Source organism: Rhinolophus sinicus, linkage group LG01, assembly GCF_036562045.2.
Source record: "Rhinolophus sinicus isolate RSC01 linkage group LG01, ASM3656204v1, whole genome shotgun sequence".
Taxonomy (NCBI): domain Eukaryota; kingdom Metazoa; phylum Chordata; class Mammalia; order Chiroptera; family Rhinolophidae; genus Rhinolophus; species Rhinolophus sinicus.
In genome coordinates, this window is record NC_133751.1 from 27,270,528 (window position 1) to 27,292,948 (window position 22,421).

General features: G+C 40.3%; 1 protein-coding gene across 2 annotated transcripts in view; it reads right to left on the minus strand.

Annotated features, from left to right (window-relative positions):
• The window catches only part of VEPH1 (ventricular zone expressed PH domain containing 1), a 206,871-nt gene that overhangs the window by 125,945 nt on the left and 58,505 nt on the right, over positions 1-22,421 (minus strand). For both annotated transcript variants that reach the window (XM_019732040.2, XM_074326922.1), the window contains 2 exons: positions 17,968-18,134; positions 4,199-4,408 (listed from right to left, as the gene is read on the minus strand). In XM_019732040.2, coding sequence (XP_019587599.2) covers positions 4,199-4,408; positions 17,968-18,134 — 377 coding nt within the window. The remainder of the gene's footprint in view (positions 1-4,198; positions 4,409-17,967; positions 18,135-22,421) is intronic.

A 22,421-nucleotide genomic window follows, 5' to 3' on the forward strand; every position in this document is an offset into this window, starting at 1 on the left:
TAATTTTGCCACGTTGAGGACATATCTAATAAAATAGTATTTCTTATTTATGCGTTTGCTTCAACTGAGCATACCACAGAAGTGGAATGAATCCCGGCCATGATGAAGAAACAGCTGTGTCCTTTACTAGATAGGCCAAGGAAGGTACACTTCGGGGCAACAGCTCATTAGTTGCCCTTGGGTCCTTCCAGTTTCACTCTCCATCCGATAGATATGCATTGGATGCTAGCACATATCTGAAATTGGCCTGTGAGTCACTCTATAGTCTCCTATCATGACACAAGCACAATATGGCTGTTAAGCATGGTTTCATGTAAATTTGGGCCAAAAAAAAAAAAAAAAAAGAAAGAAAAGAAAAGATCCTTGAGGTAATTTGAGAGACATAGAAAATAAGAATCTGTAGGATTTAATTTTTTATTTTATATAAACAGGTCTTCTTTGCTGGTATAATGCTGGTAAAAATATTGTAATGCTGTTATCAAGCTGTTGAAACAGTTTGCCCACCCAGATGGGCCGGGATTTGAAAGACAGATGGGTGTCCCCATTTTGTTCCCCATAGCCAGCCCTGGAGTTCTTACACCAGACTTCATGCAAGCACAGAAGGTGAAGCACAAGCCAATTAATAAGTTGTGTGATTGATTCCAGGCTGATTCTACCCCCGAGGCTATCCCTGGACTGTGTACCCCCATCTTCCTCAAATAATGCAGTTTGCTGGAAGCCAGGCAATAAGGGAGGGATTGAAAAGTAGGCTTCAATTAGTCACAGATTGTGCATTTCAAAAGTGGGAGCAAGATATTCAATGTTGGATTAGCTTTTCTCCATTTCCAAAGTCTTTTAAATCCTACCAATTAAATCATGTGATAGTTGGAACCCCTAAGTCTATATGAAATTGTTACTTTGGTGTTAAAGAGAAAAATTTTAAATTAAGCCAATGTCTAGATGAGACCAGGATAGGATGGGGAGAGGATCCTAGGGTCTGGTGTTATGAGGGTCCTGTGGCTGTCTTACCATTAACATTCTAAACATTTCCATGTCTTATATGTTCTCATGTCTCTTTATCTCACCATAGATCAAGTTTTCCACACAGAAAGTGGTACGGTCCTTCCAGAGCAAATTTCCTGCTGCTCCCTCTTTATTGCAATTTCCTCCTCCATAACTGCTCAGAACCCCATACTCGACTTCCACCCTCATGCCCACCTGGCAATGTATTTCAGTAACTTTCTGTTGCCTTTTGGAAAGAGGCTGGGTAGAAATACACATACATATATATCTTCCTCATTGGTTTTGGTCTTTAGGAATACTGCTCCACAAGATTTTCAGAAAGTTGAACAGGTTCACTCAAATTAATCAGTAAATAACTGCTTAGACTACTATGCTTATTCTTGGGACATCTGAGCTTTAGCATTTTTAAAGCTAAAAGGACTTTCTAATGGTGATATTTAGGCATTAGAAACAAATAAGGGGGCATTATTCTTGAGTAAAGGAGACTGACTGACATTTATAGGTAATTTTTTCAGGCTGATCCTAAATGAACTGGAATAATGAAATCAAAGAACATCAGAGCCAGAAGGGAGGTAATCCAGTGCAAAATATTTTTGTTGAGGAGAGGAAAGAGACCCAGAGAAATGAAATGACTCAAGGAGCTGTAACAGAGACATTCTTTGTCTTCCATCAGTCTTTCTGCCCTTCTCTCTCCATTAGCTGGGCATGTGGCCACCTGAATCCAGTCTACATGTTCCAGCCTCCCTTGCAGCTAGGTATGGTCAAGTGCAGCTTTATTCTATTTAGCCAATGGTATATGAACAATAGGTTGTGTCTGACTGTCTGAAAAACTCTTTCTCCCCTTCCCCTTCCTACTGGCTGAAATATTGACTTCATGGGTGGAGATGAGTAGCTCTCTGGAACCAAGAGATGAAAGCCAGATGCTTTCTGGTGTGCTCAGGGATGATAGAGCAACAAGGTAGAAAAACCCTGGTTTTCTGTAATATGGAGTTCTGTATTAATTGCCTTCTAGACTTCTTTGTTTGCAAAAGAAATAGATGTGTATCTTTGTTTAAGCCACTGTTGTTTGGAATTTTTGTGTTACTCTCCACCATACCTAATCTAAACTGCTATAGTTTCCAGTAGTTGGGAAAAGTTTTAATTGATTAGCATGACTTGAAGGAGGAGGGCAGAATGCGTGATAGACAAGGCCTGATTCTAAGTCTAAAAGAGAAAATGCTTTAAATATTTTATGTCAAAGGATCCACAAACAGCTGCATCAGAATTACCCTGGCAGAGGGACCCATAAATCCAGAGTCCTGGATCCTTTTCCAGAGATTTTGACTTAGTAGGTATTCTGTGGGGTCCAAGAACTTATTTTATGGAAAAAAAGAAATCTCCCCATGAAATCTTGATATCCAGATACGTTCAGAAGTATTTGATCCAGAATTGTTCTCTGCTGGGGAGCTGAATGAAAACCACCAGAAACATTTTTTTTTTCTCCCCCTCAAACATAGATGTCTGTATGGGCACATGAAAATGAGAGATTGAGGGAGAGAGAGAGTGAGAGACAGAATATTTTGATATTCTGGATAATTGACTCCTCATGCTGCATGGATCATCTCTTTGCCCTGCAACCACCTGGAGTCACACAAATGTCACCTAATAGACCATTCTTTCTCAGCTTTACCTTAGTTCAGACAAACCAACAGCGATGTAATTGTATGTGGCTAGTGTTTTTTCTTTTTTAGTAGATTACATTTTATGTGTGAAGTTTAGTCAATTCCACTGTGCATTACTACCTAGTAATGAATCATAAATGTATTTGTGACAAAAATAACACCATTAAAGTACAAGAAGAGTACGCTTTTTAAAGATTCCAGGGCCTCCCACATCAGAATTGAATTTTTTTGGTGCATTAAAAAATCTGCAGGGTCAGCAGATTCAGTCAAACAGCTGTCAGCTGAAGTTGGCTGAAAAGCACTTGGGCACATAAGTGGGTTCTCCTGGCAGCAAAGGTGGTGGCACGGGAAAGTGTTACCAGAAGGCAGATTGTGGCAGGCGTGAGACATTCCCAACAGCAGTGGACAGAAAGGGATTAGACTAAGTAGCATGTCTATATCACAGTAATCCTCTTACAAGAACCACTGTCACATTGACAAGTGCAGGCTGCTTGGGGGCTAAGCTCTCCCTCCTTCTTCTGGGAAGATGGAGGAGAAAAGCTCTCTACCCAGCATTCATTGGGCTCTACACAAATTTCAGCAGAACCAAAGATCCACTTTAAGACAAAATTGGGAAAGAGTTTCAAGGACACCAAAGACCTACTTCCAACTGGGTCACCAACCAAGCTGGTCTGAGTCTGGGTAAGTGACGTAAACTTTCCAGTTTTTTATTTTCTCCTGTGTAGAATTAAGGAGATGAGCTTGATGAACGATGAAACCCCTTTTAAGAGTTGTGCAATTTTATATTTATCTTATAGGAAACTACAGTATATGTCCGTGGGTGAAAGTAAAAGTTTCCTTCTATTAATTATATATTTGCTTTTGTTTTTAAAAGATAAAAATCCTAAATCCCAATATAAAAGCATCACACAGACACATAGGCGTGCACACATGCTTGCACGCACCCTTCAGTACTTGAATTTCTGGAAATTCTTTCTTAGTTGTCTAATCCCCACAAGCTCTGGTGGCATCCTGTTGTCCTCGCCAAAAGTTTCCATCCTGCAAATATTTAGGATGGGACTTTTGAACATCAATGAAGGTTTATTTGACTCTCCCAAGTAACATCGTCCAGAGGGTGCAGACATTTATTGACAGGATCACTATGGGTTCTCATTAACAGGTAATCTCTGAGACCCAACCCTGTGCTTACTGATGGTTTCCTGAGTGAAGCAGAACTGTGACCAGAAATGAGATGAAACTCTTTTATTACTTGTTGTTATTATGAAGTGGTCTTGAATCTGTCATAGTGCTCTCTCCATTATAACCTTTCCCCTTCCTCAGGTGATACTTCAGCAATGAACTCCTTACTTCCTGAACTTTCCATGTAGCCCTATTTCAATGTGTCCTTGATCCGAAAGCCACTGTCCTTGCAAAAGGTTTGAAAGAGAAATGGGAACTCTCAGAAGTCCCAGGACAAATGTATAAGTCATAGGACTCCAATAGATTAAATGCCAATGAAATTTAGGGAAATGGAGGGATAAAAAAGCCAAACTTACTTCATCCACATGCCCCACGGCTCCATAGATTCTTGCCATCTGTCCAATCAGGTAAGGGAATCTCTCACCAATCTCTTTCAGCATTGGAAGAAAACTATTCAAAGCCACTGGTTCGTAGCCTGCTATTTCTATGAGGATATTTAGGATGATATCATTATGGGCCGAGTCCTTTAAATGCCCGATTAGGAAAGGAACACACTTCTGAACCACCTACAAGAAGAAAGTAGAGGAGGAGGGAAGGAAGAGAAACAAGGAGGAAAATTAATTCATCAGAATCAATCTAATTTTTTTTTTTTTTGGTATTCAATCTTAATTCAACACATTCTGAGATTATTACCCTCCTTGGAACTCAAGCAAATCTACCAAGTCTGGAATTTAAAATTTACAATAAAATTACAGAGGCTTCAATTTCTTTTTCTTTTAATCTGTGCTCTGCTATTGAAGAGTGAAGTTTACAAGTACTTAGATACCACTCTTCATAAATCAAGTTTTGACGTGTTATGTCTTCATCAGGAGTATTACATTTCCACCAAACCATGATGAGAGCTACAATTTAAAGGACAATATAAGTAAGAGATCCTTGATAACGTCAATCAAAGCCTTCAAATGGGAGAACTATGGTTTGGAAACAATAATAAAAATAAGAAAGCAAAAAGAGTCCTCACATTTTTTTTTTTAGTTTTTCTATTTTGATCACAAAAATGTGATAAGTTAAAAAATATTAAAGTAAAATTATTTCTGGCATAGTTCCAGTATTCTAATGTTTCTTTCTATATTTTGAATGCTTTTATGAATATAAAGACACAATAATTCATATTAAGGATAATGTGACTTTCTTGTGGAATAAATTCACTATGTTAACACACGGACATGTTGCATACTGACAAATTTTGGGTTATTTCAACAGCCTCCTAAGTGTTCTCCCTGCCTTCAGTTTTGCCTATCCAATCCCTTCTCCACCCATGGCCAAAGGTGACCCTTCTTTGTTTAAAACACTTCCTAATTTGCCATTTCTCTCAAGATAGAAGCTTAGCATATCATTTGTGAACTGACTCCCATCCATCTTTCTAGACTTATCTCCTCACCCACTTATTCTACTCTCTCCCTATCCAGATCCCATCACATATCACGCTTCCATCATGCTGAATTTTTAATAGTTTTCTTGACCTGCTAAGTTTTCTCTTACATCTGGGATTTTACTCATGTGATTCACTCTGCCTGTAATTCTCATTGTCCCAATTTTGCTGGATAACTCTTATTCATTCTTGAGGCCTCAGATTAGCTATTTCCTTAAAAAGTCTTCCTCAACTTCCTTCCTCTTCTCCTCTCAGTCTAGTGCCCCTGCTGAGTCTCCTATCATACACCAAATGGCTCTGAGCAGATGCTTCTCACACTTCCTTCTTATTGCTGGTCTAGATGTCTGTCTTGCAGGCTGGATTGAAAGCTCTACAAGGTCAAGAATCATTTCTATTTTATACATTATTGTATACTCAATGCCTAGCACAGAGCCTGGCCAGAGGTAAGTCAGTAAATATTGGAGAAATGAATCAAAGAAAAGCAAATCAAAGTGATTTTGCAGGATAGCATATGGATATCCCCCATCCCTACCCCATAGTACTTGAATAGTTGCCCATAATCTTTAAATATATATACTGTCATGTGTCATATACAACGTAACAGGGACATAAAAGTAGACAGTTTTGATATAACTAAAATTATCCTACCCGTAAATTTAAACTTTATATTTATATTTAGTTCTTGCAGATGAAAGAACAGGACTAGTTTCTGTTAAATGGCACAGATGAACGAACATTTCAATAAGTGATGCCTGTGCATTGGGAGTGATAGTGCATCCTTCAGGAGAAACCAAGAGCGCTCCCTGGCACATATGGCAGAAATGTCACCGACTGCTCCGGGTCAGGGCAGCATACCTAACCTGAGGCCTTTAGGAATGGAAAATGCTTACACCTTTCCTGTCCCAAGCTATAATATCCCATTTCCCAGGGCTGACTCTTCACGGTCTATTCCACAGCACACCAAGGTCTCTGGGACGTAGCATGCTAATTTTACTTAAGTTCCACTCATATATCCCAAGCCATGCAAGAGCATATTATATCTGCTGCCCCATCAAGAAAAATGAAAAAAGGAAAAGAAGGAAAGAAAGAAAAAAAGAAAAAAAGAAAAAAGGGGAGAAAGAACAAAGGGAGTATCAGGGCCAATACACTGGCCTGGGCAGAGTCAAATACATAAAAGGAGCAAAGAGAAGAGATGCTATGAATAATGTAAAGAAAGTAACACCAATTTTACCAATTAGATGAAAGCTTGTCATTTTGCTATAGTTTCCTGATAACCCAAAGTTTATTATGATGGTGACAGAAAAGATAGATACTTCTTGAAGCTTATCATACACATGAGAGAGAACTGGTGCTTTGGGGCTTGGGTAGATTACTCCTGGATATGGATTTATTTTGTTTTCCAAACACGGGGCGTTTGCTTAGGCTGGCCTCTTCAGTGCTGCCTCCTTGGGAGCTGCTTTGCTTAGAGGAAGCCTTGTCCTTGCTGAGCAGAGCAGTCACTCAGACAATATAGGTGGCCAATAGAGAGCAAGCTGCCATGGCCTTCATTTAGGCCAGGGGTGTCCAAACTTTTTTCAATGTTTTTCACCAAGGGCCATATGCGGTAAAATACACAAACAGCCAGGCCACTCACTCGAGGTGAAGTACGTATTGCCTCACCTGGTTTATTTAAGTAAACTAAATATATTTTTGGAATTTGTTGCGGGCCAATTAACAATAGATTGCGGACTGCAGTTGGCCCGCGGGCCACAATTTGGACACCCCTGATTTAGGCCATACGCCCCCTTCCATGGACCACAGAAAGAGCTTCCAAACGGGCCTCCTAGCCTTAAGTATCTGTCCCTTCTGTTCAGCCTCCTTACTGCCATCAGAGTCATTGTCTTGAAATCCCATCTGATCATGTCAGGACTTCAGAGATTTCCCACAGCCCACGGTCAGAATCCCAATGCCATGGAATTCCAGGGTTTTCATTGACAGGCATATCTGCTGCCTCCTCCTCCATGAACCGTCTGACCCAGCAACATGCCACTGACCACCCACAGTGGCTTAAATACAGGGAGAACCCTCATACTTTCAAAGCCCATCTCAAACAGCTCTACTTCTGGGAAGGCTTCCCTCCAGCCCCTCCTAACCTAGGCAGGACCTGGGGCTACAGTACAAATGCAGGCCCCCAGACCACACACCCGAATACTCAGCAGCCATAAAAAAAAGGTTCTTTCCTTCTACCTGACAAACACACCTTTATAACAATCTGAGAGGCTTGATCTGACTTTAGAATTTTTGCCCTCTGTAGAAGGAACAGGGAAAAATGAGTCCTAGGCCCCATCTCTTGCCCCTCCCTTCTCTTCCTACCTCTGGCTTTGTACTGCGTGTATGTAGATACTCCGGCCCACATATGATGAGCGCACAGCTCAGTTAGGCCACCCCTCAGGCCTGTGGGGTCACAGTATTGGCAAGGCCTGTCATTGAGAGAACAGACCCAGGTAGCAGGCCTGTAAGCAGAATGGAGATATAAAGCAAAGGGATTCCAAGGTCCCTGTTACCTAGTAGGTGAGGGAATAGATGGGACCTGAGGGCACAGACCGGATTTGGGCCAGGCCAGAGCCCTTTAAAGCAAGTAGCCCAGGGAAGGGTCCTATCCCTGGCTTCTTTGGTCCTTCCTGAGCAGAATTACTGCCTTTTCTGTGTTTCCATAGCAGTAGACTGACAAGCTTAGCATCTTTTCATTCAACTGAAGTTTTGTGAACACATCTCATCACCCAAGCCATGGGCACGTCGTGGGCAAGGCCATCTGAAAACACAGCATCATAACTTAGATGGCAGCAAATGACATTTAAATTCTTATGTATAGAGTAAAAGATAGATCTAGTGTGTGTGTGTGTGTGTGTGTGTGTGTGTGTGTGTATGAGTTTGTGTACTCATGTGTGCATACACTCCCCCTTAAATTAGTCCTCAAGCTCAATTTTCTCTTTCAATTAATTTGGATAGCATTAACAATCTCTACTAATCTTTAAAAATCTATAAAAAAAAATCTATAAAATAACTTCCACTCTTTTCGCTTACTACTTACTCCCACCACACTGACAATATATGTATTCCAAAAACCATGATTCTATTCCAAAGACTCTTTTTGAACAATCTATGTATTTTATCACTCATCTTCTTAATGTTCTACAACTGGCTTCTTATTTTTCATACCACAAATGACCTCTGAGTAATGTCAGCTTGGCAATGCTATGTTTGGTGCTGCAGGATTAGGTATGGAAATAGGAATGCTCTACACTGCTGAGAGAAAATCTTAGAAAATGACTCTCTTCTAGAGGGACCAGACCACAAAAGTACTTCCTCTGGGCCTGAACGTTAATCAACAGAGGGCTGAACTTGCCACTGGCTACCACTCATCTCTGTACGGTTAGGGTTAGAAACCAATGTCCTGGAGATAATAACAGATATATTACTAAATATATCTGTATTACTAAATATATATTATCGTATCTGTTACTAAATTCTGTTCCTTTCATTGGCTGGACTGCAGCATAATTTATAGCAGCCAAGAATACAGACTTAGCCCCAGAAGGTCACTTGGAAAATTGACCACCCAGCCTTCCTATAAATGGACTCAGGGTTCTCTGGAGCTTTCAGCCATGAAGCACTAACCAGGAATTGCCTGTCTTTACCTAGGAAGGATGGTTTCCTGAGAGAGGGATACCCAGAGGGCAGTGATGGAGGAAAGGAGCCAGCCACATCAGAAGCTCACAGATGTATAGACGTGGAAGCTATGCCACCTTTGCAATCCCATGGACTGGTCAGTTATACATAAAAAGGATTTTTTTCAAGAGTCAATGGTTGACTCTCCAGCCCTGGAAAGTCAGGTTACCATCAGTCACAGAAGGTGGGGAGTGAAGAGGGCATTCAAGAAAGTGTGAAACATTCATGCACATTACTCTCTTTGGAGAACCTGCTCAGTTTACCTCGAAGTCACAGAGCATTGGCACAGCTTTTACAGAAAGAAAAAAAAAATCACAAGGTCAAAAACTTCCTTATTTAGGTTCTCATTTCATCTTGAAATTGAATTAACTAGACTTACATTGAAAGCATCAGTTCACATTTCTGATTGCTGCAAGTTATTTCACTTTCCTCTCTCTGTAAAACCTTTTGTTATATGCCTCCCATTCCCTTTGCCTGCTGTCTAATTGAGGAACAATGTAAGAGAAAAGAGGTGAATCAGGAATTTCTCTAGTTCACTGCCTGTACAACTCAGCAATCAAGTGTGAGCTTGTGAAGAGCTAAGAGCTATAGGAGGCAAGTGGAGGGTCTTTAACATATAGGGAAGCATTAATGGGAAACAAAGGGTTGGGCAGTACCCCTGTCACAACTTCTTCCTACTAGTTTGGTGTCCTGGCACTGGTGGGGTTCATTACCATCACTATGGGTGCTTCCTAAACCTTTGCTTCTTTATTCTTAGAGAAGTGTGGACTCGGCACCCACAACACATAGGAATCTGGTTTCATCCTCTCCTCCTTATTCAGTTCAATTCTCCTTCTCTCGTCTAGCTCACCTCTCTGACTGCTATCATCTGGTGTGGCTTCTGGAACCACCATTTGCCTTACCAGCCACAGCCTTACAGCCTCAATTGTTTTTTATTGTATGAGGTCAGAAGATCTCATTGGCTGGAATTAGATTGGATTTATGATGTAGCTTGGCCTTGTCTGTATGGCTTTGGGAAACTTATCTCGCCAGTGTCAGTCCCAGATTTGTTTGTAAATGGCAGTCTTAGGGAGAGGGGTGTAACTCTAATCGCCATTGGGAGACAAAGACATTGTCCATAAAAAAACTGGAGGGGCTGATAAGGTGAGGGGCGCATGAAATGCCTCCTCACCAAGTCACTCTTTGGTACCACCATCTTAACCTCTCCAAACTTTGACTTCTCTGTTTACAAAACGAAAAGTTTGTTGTGGGGAATATGTGAGATAATGAATATAAAACACCTACACAGTGTCTGGTACCTGGTATGACCTTGCCCACTATCAGTGCTCCTTGTCCACCTCCCAGCCCTCTGAACCAGTTGAGAACACTGCTCCCATCCTTAAGTGGAGGCTGCATTGTTGTTACTTCCCCAGGCTGAGGAGAAGAGAGTTGGGAGTCAGAGTCCTGGACCTGTCCCTTACTGCCTGTATGATAGGGGGCAAATTAACCTCTCAGCGCATCCATTTTGACTGGTGTAAAAATGGAGCAAAAAATAACACATTATAGAGTTATTAATAGGTTTAAATGAGAAATTTTAAATTAGAAATTAAAAACTGTCATTTGTGAATGACAAAGTTCTTTGTAAATTTAGGCACTAATACTAACTCATCCATGTTAAGATATATTCATAGCAGAGATCCAAGATGGTGAAGTAGATAAACACTGTGTGCTTCCTTCTGTGAATGCATTAAAATTACAACTAAATTATACAACAATCAATCTGGAGAAGCATGCGAAGTCTGGCTGGACAAGAGCTTTATAACTAAGGATATAAAGAAGAGGCCACCTCAAAACTGGAAGGGGGGTAGAAGTGCAGAACAGGCCGGCCCCAAACCTCTGTGTCATGGTTGAGAATCAGGAGGGATATTTCAGCCATGGAATTTAACCCTGGAGGAGTGAGGGATCCCAGCCCCACACCAGCTCCCTACCCCAGAGTACTGGTGCCAGAAAGAGGAGCCCCCACAACATCTGGCTATGACAAACAGTGGGGATTCTGACCATCTGGGTTGGACAGAAGGCTGTGGGAAACCCAGACATCCTCTTAAATGGCCTGCACAGAGACTCTAACTCTCACTTGTAGGCACTCACCCTGGGCTCCTTTGGAGGAATGGTGACTTGCGGGATGTCAGAGGCATACGGGGGACAGGCTGAGGTATGTGGCTTTGGAACAAGAGCTGGAGAACTGTCACCATTTTCCCTGTGTGGGGTCCTCTTCCTGTGCAGCCAGCAGGCAGAGACCACCTTTCCTGTGTTGAGCTCTCTCCCACTTGGCCAAATATGAATCTGGATTGGTCTCATGAGCTCCTTAGGGACCCCACCCCACCCAACTCCCCCAACGCTGGAGGCACTTTCTTGAGAGTGGCCAGCCCCACCCACATTGACTCTTTCTGTGAAAACTATGGGAGTCCACAGTCCTCAGGCAGGCAGTGACTGGCCTTGGTGTGCTCTGAAACTTTTGCTAAGTTGCTTCAGGCTGAGCATTGGCACCAAACCAGAATTTACATTAACCTGGTGAGCACAACTCTTCCCACTCCAGTGACTCCCTGACCCTTTCTCATCAATTTGCATACCACAAGAAGCTTTATAAGTGGCATAACCTTAAGGGAGCTGGCAGGTGGCAACCATCCTTGGTTTGCAGCATGGCCTCTCCCACTTGCTTCCAACTTCAGCACAGGCAGCAAACAAGCATGGGTCACTTTGTAGCTCCTACCAGGTATTCCCTGGCTGGTCACAGGCAGTGGTGACCTGGACCTTCACTGGACCCCATCCCAAGAGGCCACACAAGCAGCACACCCAAAGGGTGGTCTCAACAGGCACCAAAGCCCACTGGAACAAATCCCACTCAGTGGGGTAATACTCCTGCACAGCAGGCCATGAGCTGTGGATGTTGCCAAACACCACAGCCAATCAGCCTGAGGACAAATCCCACCCACTGACATGCCAATAGCAATCAAGGCTCAACTATAACAGGAGGGCACACACAACCCACACAAAGGACACTCCTGGTGCACTCGGAACAAGTGACCAAGAGATTGTGCCAGGGCCCCATAGGGCACCTACTACATAAGGTCACCCAGCCAAGACTGGGCAACATAGCAGATCCACCGAATACATAGAAACAAACACAAAGAGGCAGCCAAAATGAGGAAACAAAGAAATACATCCCAAATGAAAGAATAGGAGAAAACACCAGAAAAAGACCTAAGCAAAATGAAGGCAAGCAACCTACCAGAGACATAGTTCAAAACAATGGTTATAAGATGCTCAAAAAATTTAGTGAGAACTACGGACATAAAAACCATTAAAAAGAACCAGTCAGAAGTGAAAAATATGACAACTGAAATGAAGAATGCACTAGAAGGAATAACCAGCACACTACATGAAGCAGAGGATCGAATCAGCAATTTGGAAGACAAGGTAGCAGGAAACACTCAATTGGAACGGCAAAAAGAAATTGAAAAAAAAAAGAGGATAGTTTAAGAGAACTCTGGGACAATATCAAGCATAACAACATTTACATCATAGAAAGAGAGGAAAGAAAGCAAGAGATTGAGAACCTATTTGAAGAAATGACTGGAAACTTTCCTAACCTTACAAAGGAAATAGACATACAAGTCCAGGAAGTGCACAAAGTCCCAAACAGGATGAACCCAAACAGGCCCACACCAAGACACATTATAATTAAAATGGCAAAGGTTAAACACAAAGAAAGAATCCTAAAAGCAACAAGAGAAAGGCAACTAGTAACTTATAAGGGAGCTCCCATAAGGTTGTCAACTGATTTCTGACAGAAACTTTGGAGGCCAGAAGGGATTGGCACAAAATATTCAATGTGATGAAAAGCAAGGACCTACAACCAAGGGTACTCTACCCAGCAAGGCTATCATTTAAAATTGAAGGACTGACAAAGAGCTTCCCAGACAAGAAAAAGCTGAAGGAGTTCATCATCACCAAACCAGTATTACAAGGAATCTTAGAGGGACTTCTTCAAGATGGAAAAAAAAAAAAAAAAAGATAAAAATGATGAGTAATAAAATTGCAATAACTACATATCTATCAACCATTACTTTCATGTAGATGGATTAAATGCTCCAATCAAAAGACATAGGAGGGCTGAATGGATAAGGAAACAAAACCCTTACACATGCTGCCTACAAGAGACTCACTTCAGGTGGAAAGACACACACAGACAGAAAGTAAAAGGATTGGAAAAAAATATTTCATGAAAATGGAAACAAACAAACAAATAAAAAAGCTGCGATAGCAATACTTATACTAGACAAAATAGACTTTCAAACAAAGGCTATAATAAGAGACAAAGAAGGAACCAGTATTCCCACAGCTGGGTATTTATCCAAAGAAACCCAAAATGCTACTTTGAGGGGACGTGTGCATCCATAAGTTCATTGCAATATTGTTTACATTGGGCAAGATGTGAAGGCAGCCTGGGTGTCTGTCGATGGAAGAATGGATAAAGACGAGGTGGTACATACTCGTATACAATGGAATACTGCTCGGCTATGGAAGGGAATGGGTTCTTGCCATCTGTGGTGGCATGGATGGACCTGGAAGATACTGTGCTGAGTGGATCGTCAGACAGAGAAAGACAAATGCAAAGTGATTTTGCTGACATATCAAATCTAAAGAACAAAATAAACAAGAGAAAACAGAAACAAACTCATAGATACAGAAAACATTGTGATGGTTGCCAGATGGGAGGAGAGTTGGGGGTGTGGGTGAAAAAGAGGAAGGGATAAGAAGTACAAATTGGTTGTTACAAAGTAGTCATGGGGATGTAGGGTATAGCATAAGGAATATAGTTAATAATATTGTAATAACTATGTATGGTATCAGATGGGTACTAGATTTGTTGGGGTGATAGATGGGAGGGGGTTGGGGAGCAGGATGAAAATGTAAAGGGATTAAAAAGTACAAGTTGGTAGTTACAAAATAGTCATTGGCATGCAAAGTATAGCATAAGAAATATAGTCAATAACATAGTAATAACTATGCATAGTGTCGGTGGGTACTAGAATAGTCAGGGGGATCACTTCTTAAATTATATAAATGTCTAACCACTATGCTGTACACCTGAAATTAATATAAAATAATATTGAATGTCAACTCAAATGGAAAGATTAAAAAAGGTGGGGGGAAAATGGAGGGGAGTAAGAGGTCCAAATTTCCAGGTATAAAACAAACAAGTCATGGGGATGTAATGTACAGCCTGGGGAAGATAGTCAATAACATTGTGGTAGCGTGGTATGGTGTCAGATGGTTGCTGGACTTACTATGGTGATCACGTCTGTAGGTATAAAAATGTTGAATAACTATGGTGTGCCCCTGAAACTGATATAACATTGTATGTTAGCTATATTTTTAATAAAAATCTTACGAAAAGAAATATTCATGAAGTGACTTCTGTGGGCCAGGTACTACGCTAGGCATTGGGGACATAGTGATGAGCAAGATGCTCCTCATGTCTCAAGCATTTGCACCACAGCAAAGGTGGTCCAGAGGGAGAGAGACAAGTAGAGACCATGTGAAATTTGCTGTGGCAGGGGTTGGGGGAGGGAAGGACTCAGAGAAGATTCCTGGCAAGAAAGTGACATCTAAGCAGCTGTCTAAAGGACCAGGAATAGTCAGCCCAGGGAGGATGGTCCAGAAGCACATTCCAGGTGGAGAACATAGCATATAAACATGCAGATAAAGTGGCATGCCAGCTGCCTCCTTTATGAAATCAAGTTTGGCCTTTTAATCACCCCTCCCTACTCCCCATATCACCTACCTATGGGAGGCATAATAATGACTCCCTAAATATGTCAATCCTAATCCCCCAAACCTGTAAATGTGTTCCCTTACATGGCCAAAGGGACTGTGTAGGTGTGATTAAGTTAAGGGTCCTGAGATGGTAAGATACCCTTCGATTATCTGGGTGGCCTCAATGTAATCAAAAGGGCCCTTAGAAGAGGGAGGAGGATGGTCAGAGTCTGAGAAGGAGATGTGATGGAAAAAAGTAGAGGTGAGAGTGATGTTGGCCGTGAGAGTAGAAGCCAGAAAAAGCAAGGGAACAGATTCTCCTCTAGAGCCTCCAGAAGGAATGGAGCCCTGCTGACTCGTGCTAGACTTCTGACTTCTGGAACTGTAAGATAATATATCTGTGTTGTTTAAATCACTAAGTCTGTGGTCATTTCTCACAGCAGCAATAGGAAACGAATACGCGTACATCACCGTCTCTGGCCCCCTGACTCTGAGCCTCCTTTCAGGCGATCCATCAACTCCACTCCTTGCCCAAACTCTACTGTGGCTTTACTCATCCTTTCTGTCCTCAATCCTTTCTGAAACTGATTCCTCCACTTGTGCTCTGGAATTCATTCTGTAACTTCCTTTAGTACTTTGTTCTTATCTTCAACTATTGAATTTTTTTTAGCCCTTCTTATTTCCTCTAAACTCCCGTACTCATGTGTTACTTTCCTACCTTCCCCTTCCATACATAATCCATAATAGATGACCGCCACTCCCCAACCCCCCACAGTCACTGCCCTTTGTGGGTCACTAGTGAGTCCTGGTAGCCAAATCCAAGGCAAATTGTCATCTCCAGTCTCCTTTACTTCTTTAGATCTTGACTCTATTGATCCACTTTTCCCCCTTTGGAGACCACAATACATCTTTTCCCTGGTTCTTTTTAGTCGCCACTCTTTGGTCTCTTTTGTTCATTTATTCATTTCTGAATTTAACAACTTTTTATTGAGACACTATATGTGCCCAGCGCTATGCTAGAAAGTGCACACAAATATGCAGATACAGGTTCTATGCTCCTCAAGGAGTTTACAATACACTGGAAGAGACAGACATGCAAAACTAGTGACAATATATTGTTCTAAGGGTAAGAGATAAATTGTATACCAGGTAACATAGAGTTTCCCAGTCCCCTGTCCAGCCTCCAGCCTTACTACCCTCATAGTGTGGTTCTTGAAGCAGCAGGAGTAATGTCACCTGGAAACTTGTCAAAAAGCAGAATTGGGGTCCCCACCCCAGATCTACTGAACGGAAATCTCTAAGGGTGGGGCTCTAGCCTGCTCTCTGGCGTCCAGGACTCCCAGCCTGTCTGCACGTCCTGAGCCCCTCTGCATCTCTGCTCCACCTGAAACACTACTGCTTAGTCATGCAGGTCTGGCCCTGAGGCCACTCCCTTTGTGAGTCTGCATGGCATATATGACCCATTTCCCCCTGAGGCAGAATTCAATGCTCCACCCCACCCCACTCTCCATTCGCAGAACACTTATCACCCTATTTAATTAAATTTGGTTTTATGAATATTTATTGAGTGCTATCAGATACTATGTCAAGGTCTGGGATACAGAGGAAAAGAAGCAATTATTCCTTACCACTAGGAGCTTGCTTGCAGTCTATTGTGGTTAATTATGTATATGATCATTCTTGCAGGGCCTTTCTTTGGACAATTTGAATGTTGAATACAAATGTTCCAGTCCTTCACCTTAGTGTTGACTGGTTTTCCAAGTGATAGATATTGACATTTTCAGGAAATGGGGCATAGATGCAACATAATTGATAGAAACTTGGTTTGACCATTAATCTTCACTGTGCACACTTTGGTACCCTCCAGAATCCATTTCTACTTCCCCCTTCCTGGCAGCCTCAAGTTTCTATCCAGGTACCCTTGGGGTTCAGGGGAAGTTCCAGGAGAAGCATAGACCATCATGTATACAATGTATTCTTTAACTCCAGTTGCTTTCTCTTTGCAGCCACATGCAAAAGCCTTGTGTCCTAAACAGAAAATATCAGAACTTTTGCTTGGATGTTGGTCGTGGTGGAGGTAGGAGAAGCAAAGTGCCTACAGAGGCCCTAACGCCTATCTGGAGCCCACAGGAGAAAGTCTGCAGAAAATGGAAGCAAAACCTAGAAATCAAATCTGAGAAATAGAGATAGAGAAACTGTTCTTTTCACATTATTTGAGCTCCTCAATCACACCTCATCTGAAGGTTTTTTCCCCATTACATTGGCTAATAAAGTCCTTTTATTGTTTAAACCACTATGGGTTGGGTGTTATGTTACTGATAATCACAGGCATCCTAATTAATACAATACTTTACTTGAATCGAAAGAACACTAATTAATTTGCTATTTAGAAAATGATCCTTTGCTGTCAACGTAGGCTGATTTTCCCATAAATCCAGGCATGTGTTAAATCTTTCCTTTGGCTCTGTCCCAGAAATCATACATTCCTGGGACCGCATGGCCCAACTAAACTTTCATTAAAGCTGTCTTGTAATGGCTACAGATTTGCACATTTGTTGTATTTTTATTACGGTACCTGCGATGTTTAATCGTATGTGTCAATCTTACTGGGTTAAACATTCTTCTGGGCGTGTCTGTGAGAGTGTTTCTAGATACGATTGGCATTGCAATTGGAGGAGTAAGTAAAGCAGATTGCCCTCGCAATGTAGATGGGTCTCATTCAGTCTGTCTGGGACTTACTCCATCAGCCCTCAGGTTCTCAGACTCGAACTAGATCTCAGGTCTCCTGCTCCTCAGACCTTTGGACTCAGACTGGAACTACACCACTCGCTCTCTTGGGTCCTCAGTTTGTAGATGGCAGATTATGGGTCTTCTCAGCCTCCATAATTGTGTATGCCAATTCCTCATTATACACACACGCAACACAACACACACACACACACACACACACACACACACACACACACACTTTATTGGTTATGTTTCTCTGGAGAACCCTAAGAGAGTACCCAATGTCTGCCATCACCTGTTGAGTTTTACAATTCTAGAAAAAGTAGATGAGAGCTTTCACTTAAAGAGGGGTGTGTACAGACATCTGAAAGAGGAAACTTGAAGCACACATCCTGTTCATATACCCCAAAACATGCCTGGTTGCATGGACCATCACATATACAATGCATTCTTTACCTCTGGTTGCTTTCTCTTTGCGGCCACATGCAAAAGCCGTAGAAGATGATACTGTTCTGGCTGTTCCAGCTGAGACATCAAGGCCAGGAGTTCTGTCAGGTGCCTGTTAATTGAATGAGGCTGCTTTTCATACACAGCAGGTAGCACCCTCAACAACATGGTATTACCTGTTGAGGAAACAATAAAGGGAATTATGAGTTTTTAGCCCATGAACAACAAAATAACGTTATTGTCAATGAGGTAAACTTTCCACTTACACATTAAAAAGCACAAGCTGAAATCTAAATCTTCTGCTGAAGATAACATAGTACGTGATGCTACCTTTTACCAAAAAAATCACAAAAGCACAATTTAAACCTATTCCGTAAAAGGAAGTATTTTACGATGTGATCAGTATTATTATCTGATGAAAAATTTTCTTGAGTAATGTCCTATGGGGAAAGAGGAAACGTTGACAGTAACCAGACCACACCCTTGAAGGAAACAGCTCCGAGAAAGAATTTCTGATGAGAACATTTGGATGCTGTTTAAGTGAAAACTAAGCAGTGTCATAAGCATGAACCTAAATGAAACTGAACAACAACAAAAAAGCGAAAAGGAATGTATTCACGTTCCTGAGAAATACAAGACATGATTTAGCCAACTGACATATGGAAACTATGCCTTATTTTTATGAATAATTAGAAAAGTAGCAATGCAAATTTAAATTCCTAATTTCTGCACTATTTCAAGAGAAGTTTAGAGTCAGCTTATTTGTCACATGTGATTTGCCTCAAAGACATGCATGGACAACTGGATTTAAAATGGCAAAATCTCAAGAAAAATTATTACATAAACTAGAGGGCTTTATCTGCAAACAACATATGGGAAACATCTGCCTATCACTTTATGGTATGGATTTTTTCTCAAAATCCTCTCAAGTACTTAAGTGCCTCAGAACTGGTTCCTAGGGATTTCTTGAACAAAAATTTTCTTGCCTATATTTACTTTAAATTTGGCTTTGTATATAGAAGATATACATGGAAAGAATCAAATAAGCAGTGATTACACATATGTAGACCTTTATTAAGTAACGGAGATAAGTTCATATATAGAGTACATTTAGATGTGAGAATTCAGGAAAGAAGGCCAGCATTTTCAGAACACCAATGACTAAATTTAATGAAGGGCTGACTCTGGAGCAAACTGAATGTATTTGGCTGACAACAAATAATGAGAACTGCTTTTTCCATATGTGGTTCATAGAATTAGTCTCAAACATTTTAGTCAGATGCCCATAGAATACAAGGTAGTGGAAATAGTCATGGTTTTCTTATAAAAAATTATGGTGTCCCTCAGAAAATACTGTTTTACTTTGTTTCTTTATTTTCTGTTTATTTTCTACTAAGACTTTTTCCTTAAAGGATCAGGAATTTTATATGTAATGCCCAACCTAGATTATAAACCTTAGTTATGTGGACAACTGAGCAATTGCTGAAAAATGCCATGATGAACGGGGCTATCGTTGGAATGAAAGATAGGAAATTGGTGTAAGGCTTTTGGGTACAATACTCCCTAGAGGCCCTGGGGAGAACCTCAGATTAGTCATTTTCAGCTGACTTGAATTTCAATCAAATAATACAACAATAAATGCATAAGAACTTTTTTTTTTGAGTTAGACACTGATGAGACACTTTTTGGTTTAGAAATCGTATAAATTCCATTCTTACACAAGTACATTCTTTTTAATTATGAAATGTTCCAAGCCATTAGGCAAAGGTAGACAATCCTACAAGGAGCACTGGTGTACTCATGAACCAGCTTTGTCAAAACTTAACCTTGTGCTGTGATTCTTCTCATCTCCATCATTCCCTTTTCTCCCCAGAAGCAACCACCATCCTGAAGTTGGTATTTATCATCTTCATGAATGTTTTTATACTATAATTGCATATGCACGTACCAATTAGCATTTCATAGAGTTTTGCAGGCTTTAAAATTTTGTATCAATAGTAGCATATTGAACATACCTCTGTGCAACATGTTCTCCCCTCATGCAGCATAATGTTGAAGTTTTATCTCCAAGAAGCTCTCCATTTATTCTCACAGCTGTATACCGTGTTTCCCCGAAAATAAGACCGGGTCTTATACCAATTTCTGCTCCAAAAGACGCATTAGAGCTTATGTTCAGGGGATGTCATCCTGAAAAATCATGCTAGGGCTTGTTTTCTGGTTAGGTCTTATTTTCAGGGAAACATGGTAGTATTACGTTGTATAAATATGCAACAATTTGTTCATATATTCTGTGGTTGAAAGATATATATATATATATATATATTTACTTGTTTTACCAATTTTACCAATTTGCTGTAATTTTTATACCTGTTTCTTTGTGCATAAATGGGAGATATTCCCTAGGGGACTGCTTCTGAGCTTAATGCACTTAGAAATCACCTGGGCATCTTGTTAAAACACAGATACTGATTCAGCCAGTTGAGGGTAGGGCTACAGAATCTGAATTTCTAACAAGCTCTAAGGTGATGCTGATGGTCCCTGGACCACATAATTAAGTAGCAAAACAGTGGGTATGTCCCTGAGAATTAAGTTTTTACAGGTTCAAAAAATTTCTTTGCAAAGTGGTTGGAATAGTTTTCTATAGCTGCCATAAGAAATTACCCAAAACTTAGTGGGCCACAAATAACACAAATTTATTATTATATTTTTCTATAGTTCAGAAGTCTGACATGAGTCTCATTGGGCTAAAATTCAGGTGTTGGAAGGGATGGGTTCCTTCCTGGAACCTGGAGGTAATCTGTTTCTTTGGCTTTTCTAGTTTACAGAGACCACCAACATTCCTTGGTTTGGGGTCCCCTTCCTCCATCTTCACCGTCATCAACATAGAATCTCTTTGGCCCTACTTCTGTCATCACACCTCTTCTGATTCTCTCTTTTGCCTCTCTCTTCCACTTTTAAGCACCTTATGATTACACTGGGCCCATCTGGATAATCTAGGTGTTTCTCCCTATCTTTTATAGCAACCTTAATTCCATCTTCAGTTCAATAAAATGTACCATGTTCACAGGTTGTGGGGATTAAGATGTGGACATGTTTGGTAGGGTGCATTATTCTGCCTACCATCACGATTACAACAATTTCCCATCTCCCAGCAATAGGTGTTTCTGTTGCTCCACATCCTTGCCAACATTTGCTCTTGACAGATATTGTTTTTTTCCAGTCTGATGGAGTGTCAGATGATATCACATTTTTCTATTTTAATTTCCATTTCCTTGATTACTTGTGAGGCTGAGCACTCTCTTTATATGTTTGGAGGTCATTTCCTTCCCTGTGATTTAGTCATTCATATCTTTTGCCTATTTTCAATTGGAATGTTTGTATTTTCTTATTGATTTGTAGTAGTTCCTTATTTATTCTAGACATGGATTTTTTTAAATCAATTTTAAAGTCGCAGTCTTAATCTAGATGATTTTTAAAATTTCTTTACTTTATGGTTCATTATTATTTTTATTATTATTTGTTACTGAGACGTCTTTCTCTACCCTAAGTTCCTTTAAAAAAATCTCCTATATTTTCTCCTAAAAACATTATGATTTTGTTTTTATAGTTGTCTTCAATCCACCTGGAATTTACTTTTGTACATGTGAAGAAGGGATCTACTTATGTATCATTTGCATGTTTATAAACAATTGTCCCAGATCCATTTATTAAGTAGTCAATTGCTTCCCTTCTGATTTGTAATACCCCTTTCATATATAAGATGTCCCATGTGTCTGGATCAGTTTCTGGGTATTTATCATACCTTCACCAATAACACATTTTCTTTACAACTTTATAATAAATCATTGTTATCTCATAGGTCAAAATTCTTCACTTTGTACTTCAAATTCTTCTTGGCTCCTTCACATAAATTTTACCATTAGTTTGTCAACTTCCTTGCAAAACTAGATTGAGATTTTTTTTCTTCCACATTGAATGTATATACTAACTTGGGACAATTGACTTCTTTGTGAAACTGAGTCTTCTCACTCAAGGACGTGATATATCTTTATATATATATATATATATATATATATATATATATATATATATATACACATATATATTACATTTTTCAATAAAGTATGTAATATTGTACTTTGTTTTTTTTATTAAATTGATTCCTAAGTATCCCATATTTGTTGTTGCTATTGTAAATGGAAGCCTTTTTATGTATTTTCTATTGCCTGCTGATAGTAAGAAAGCAACTGATTTTTGTATGTTGATCTTTTACCCAGCAAAACTTGCTCAATTCTCTTATTAATAATCTGTCTTTAGAGTCTCTTAAGTTTTTTGTATATGGATAATTAACTCAGAATAATTGATGACAGCTTTTTGTTTCTTTCTGTCCAACTTTATTCCTTATGTTGCCCTTTTTTTTTTTTTTTTTTGTCTTACTTTACTGTCGGGGACCTCCAACACTT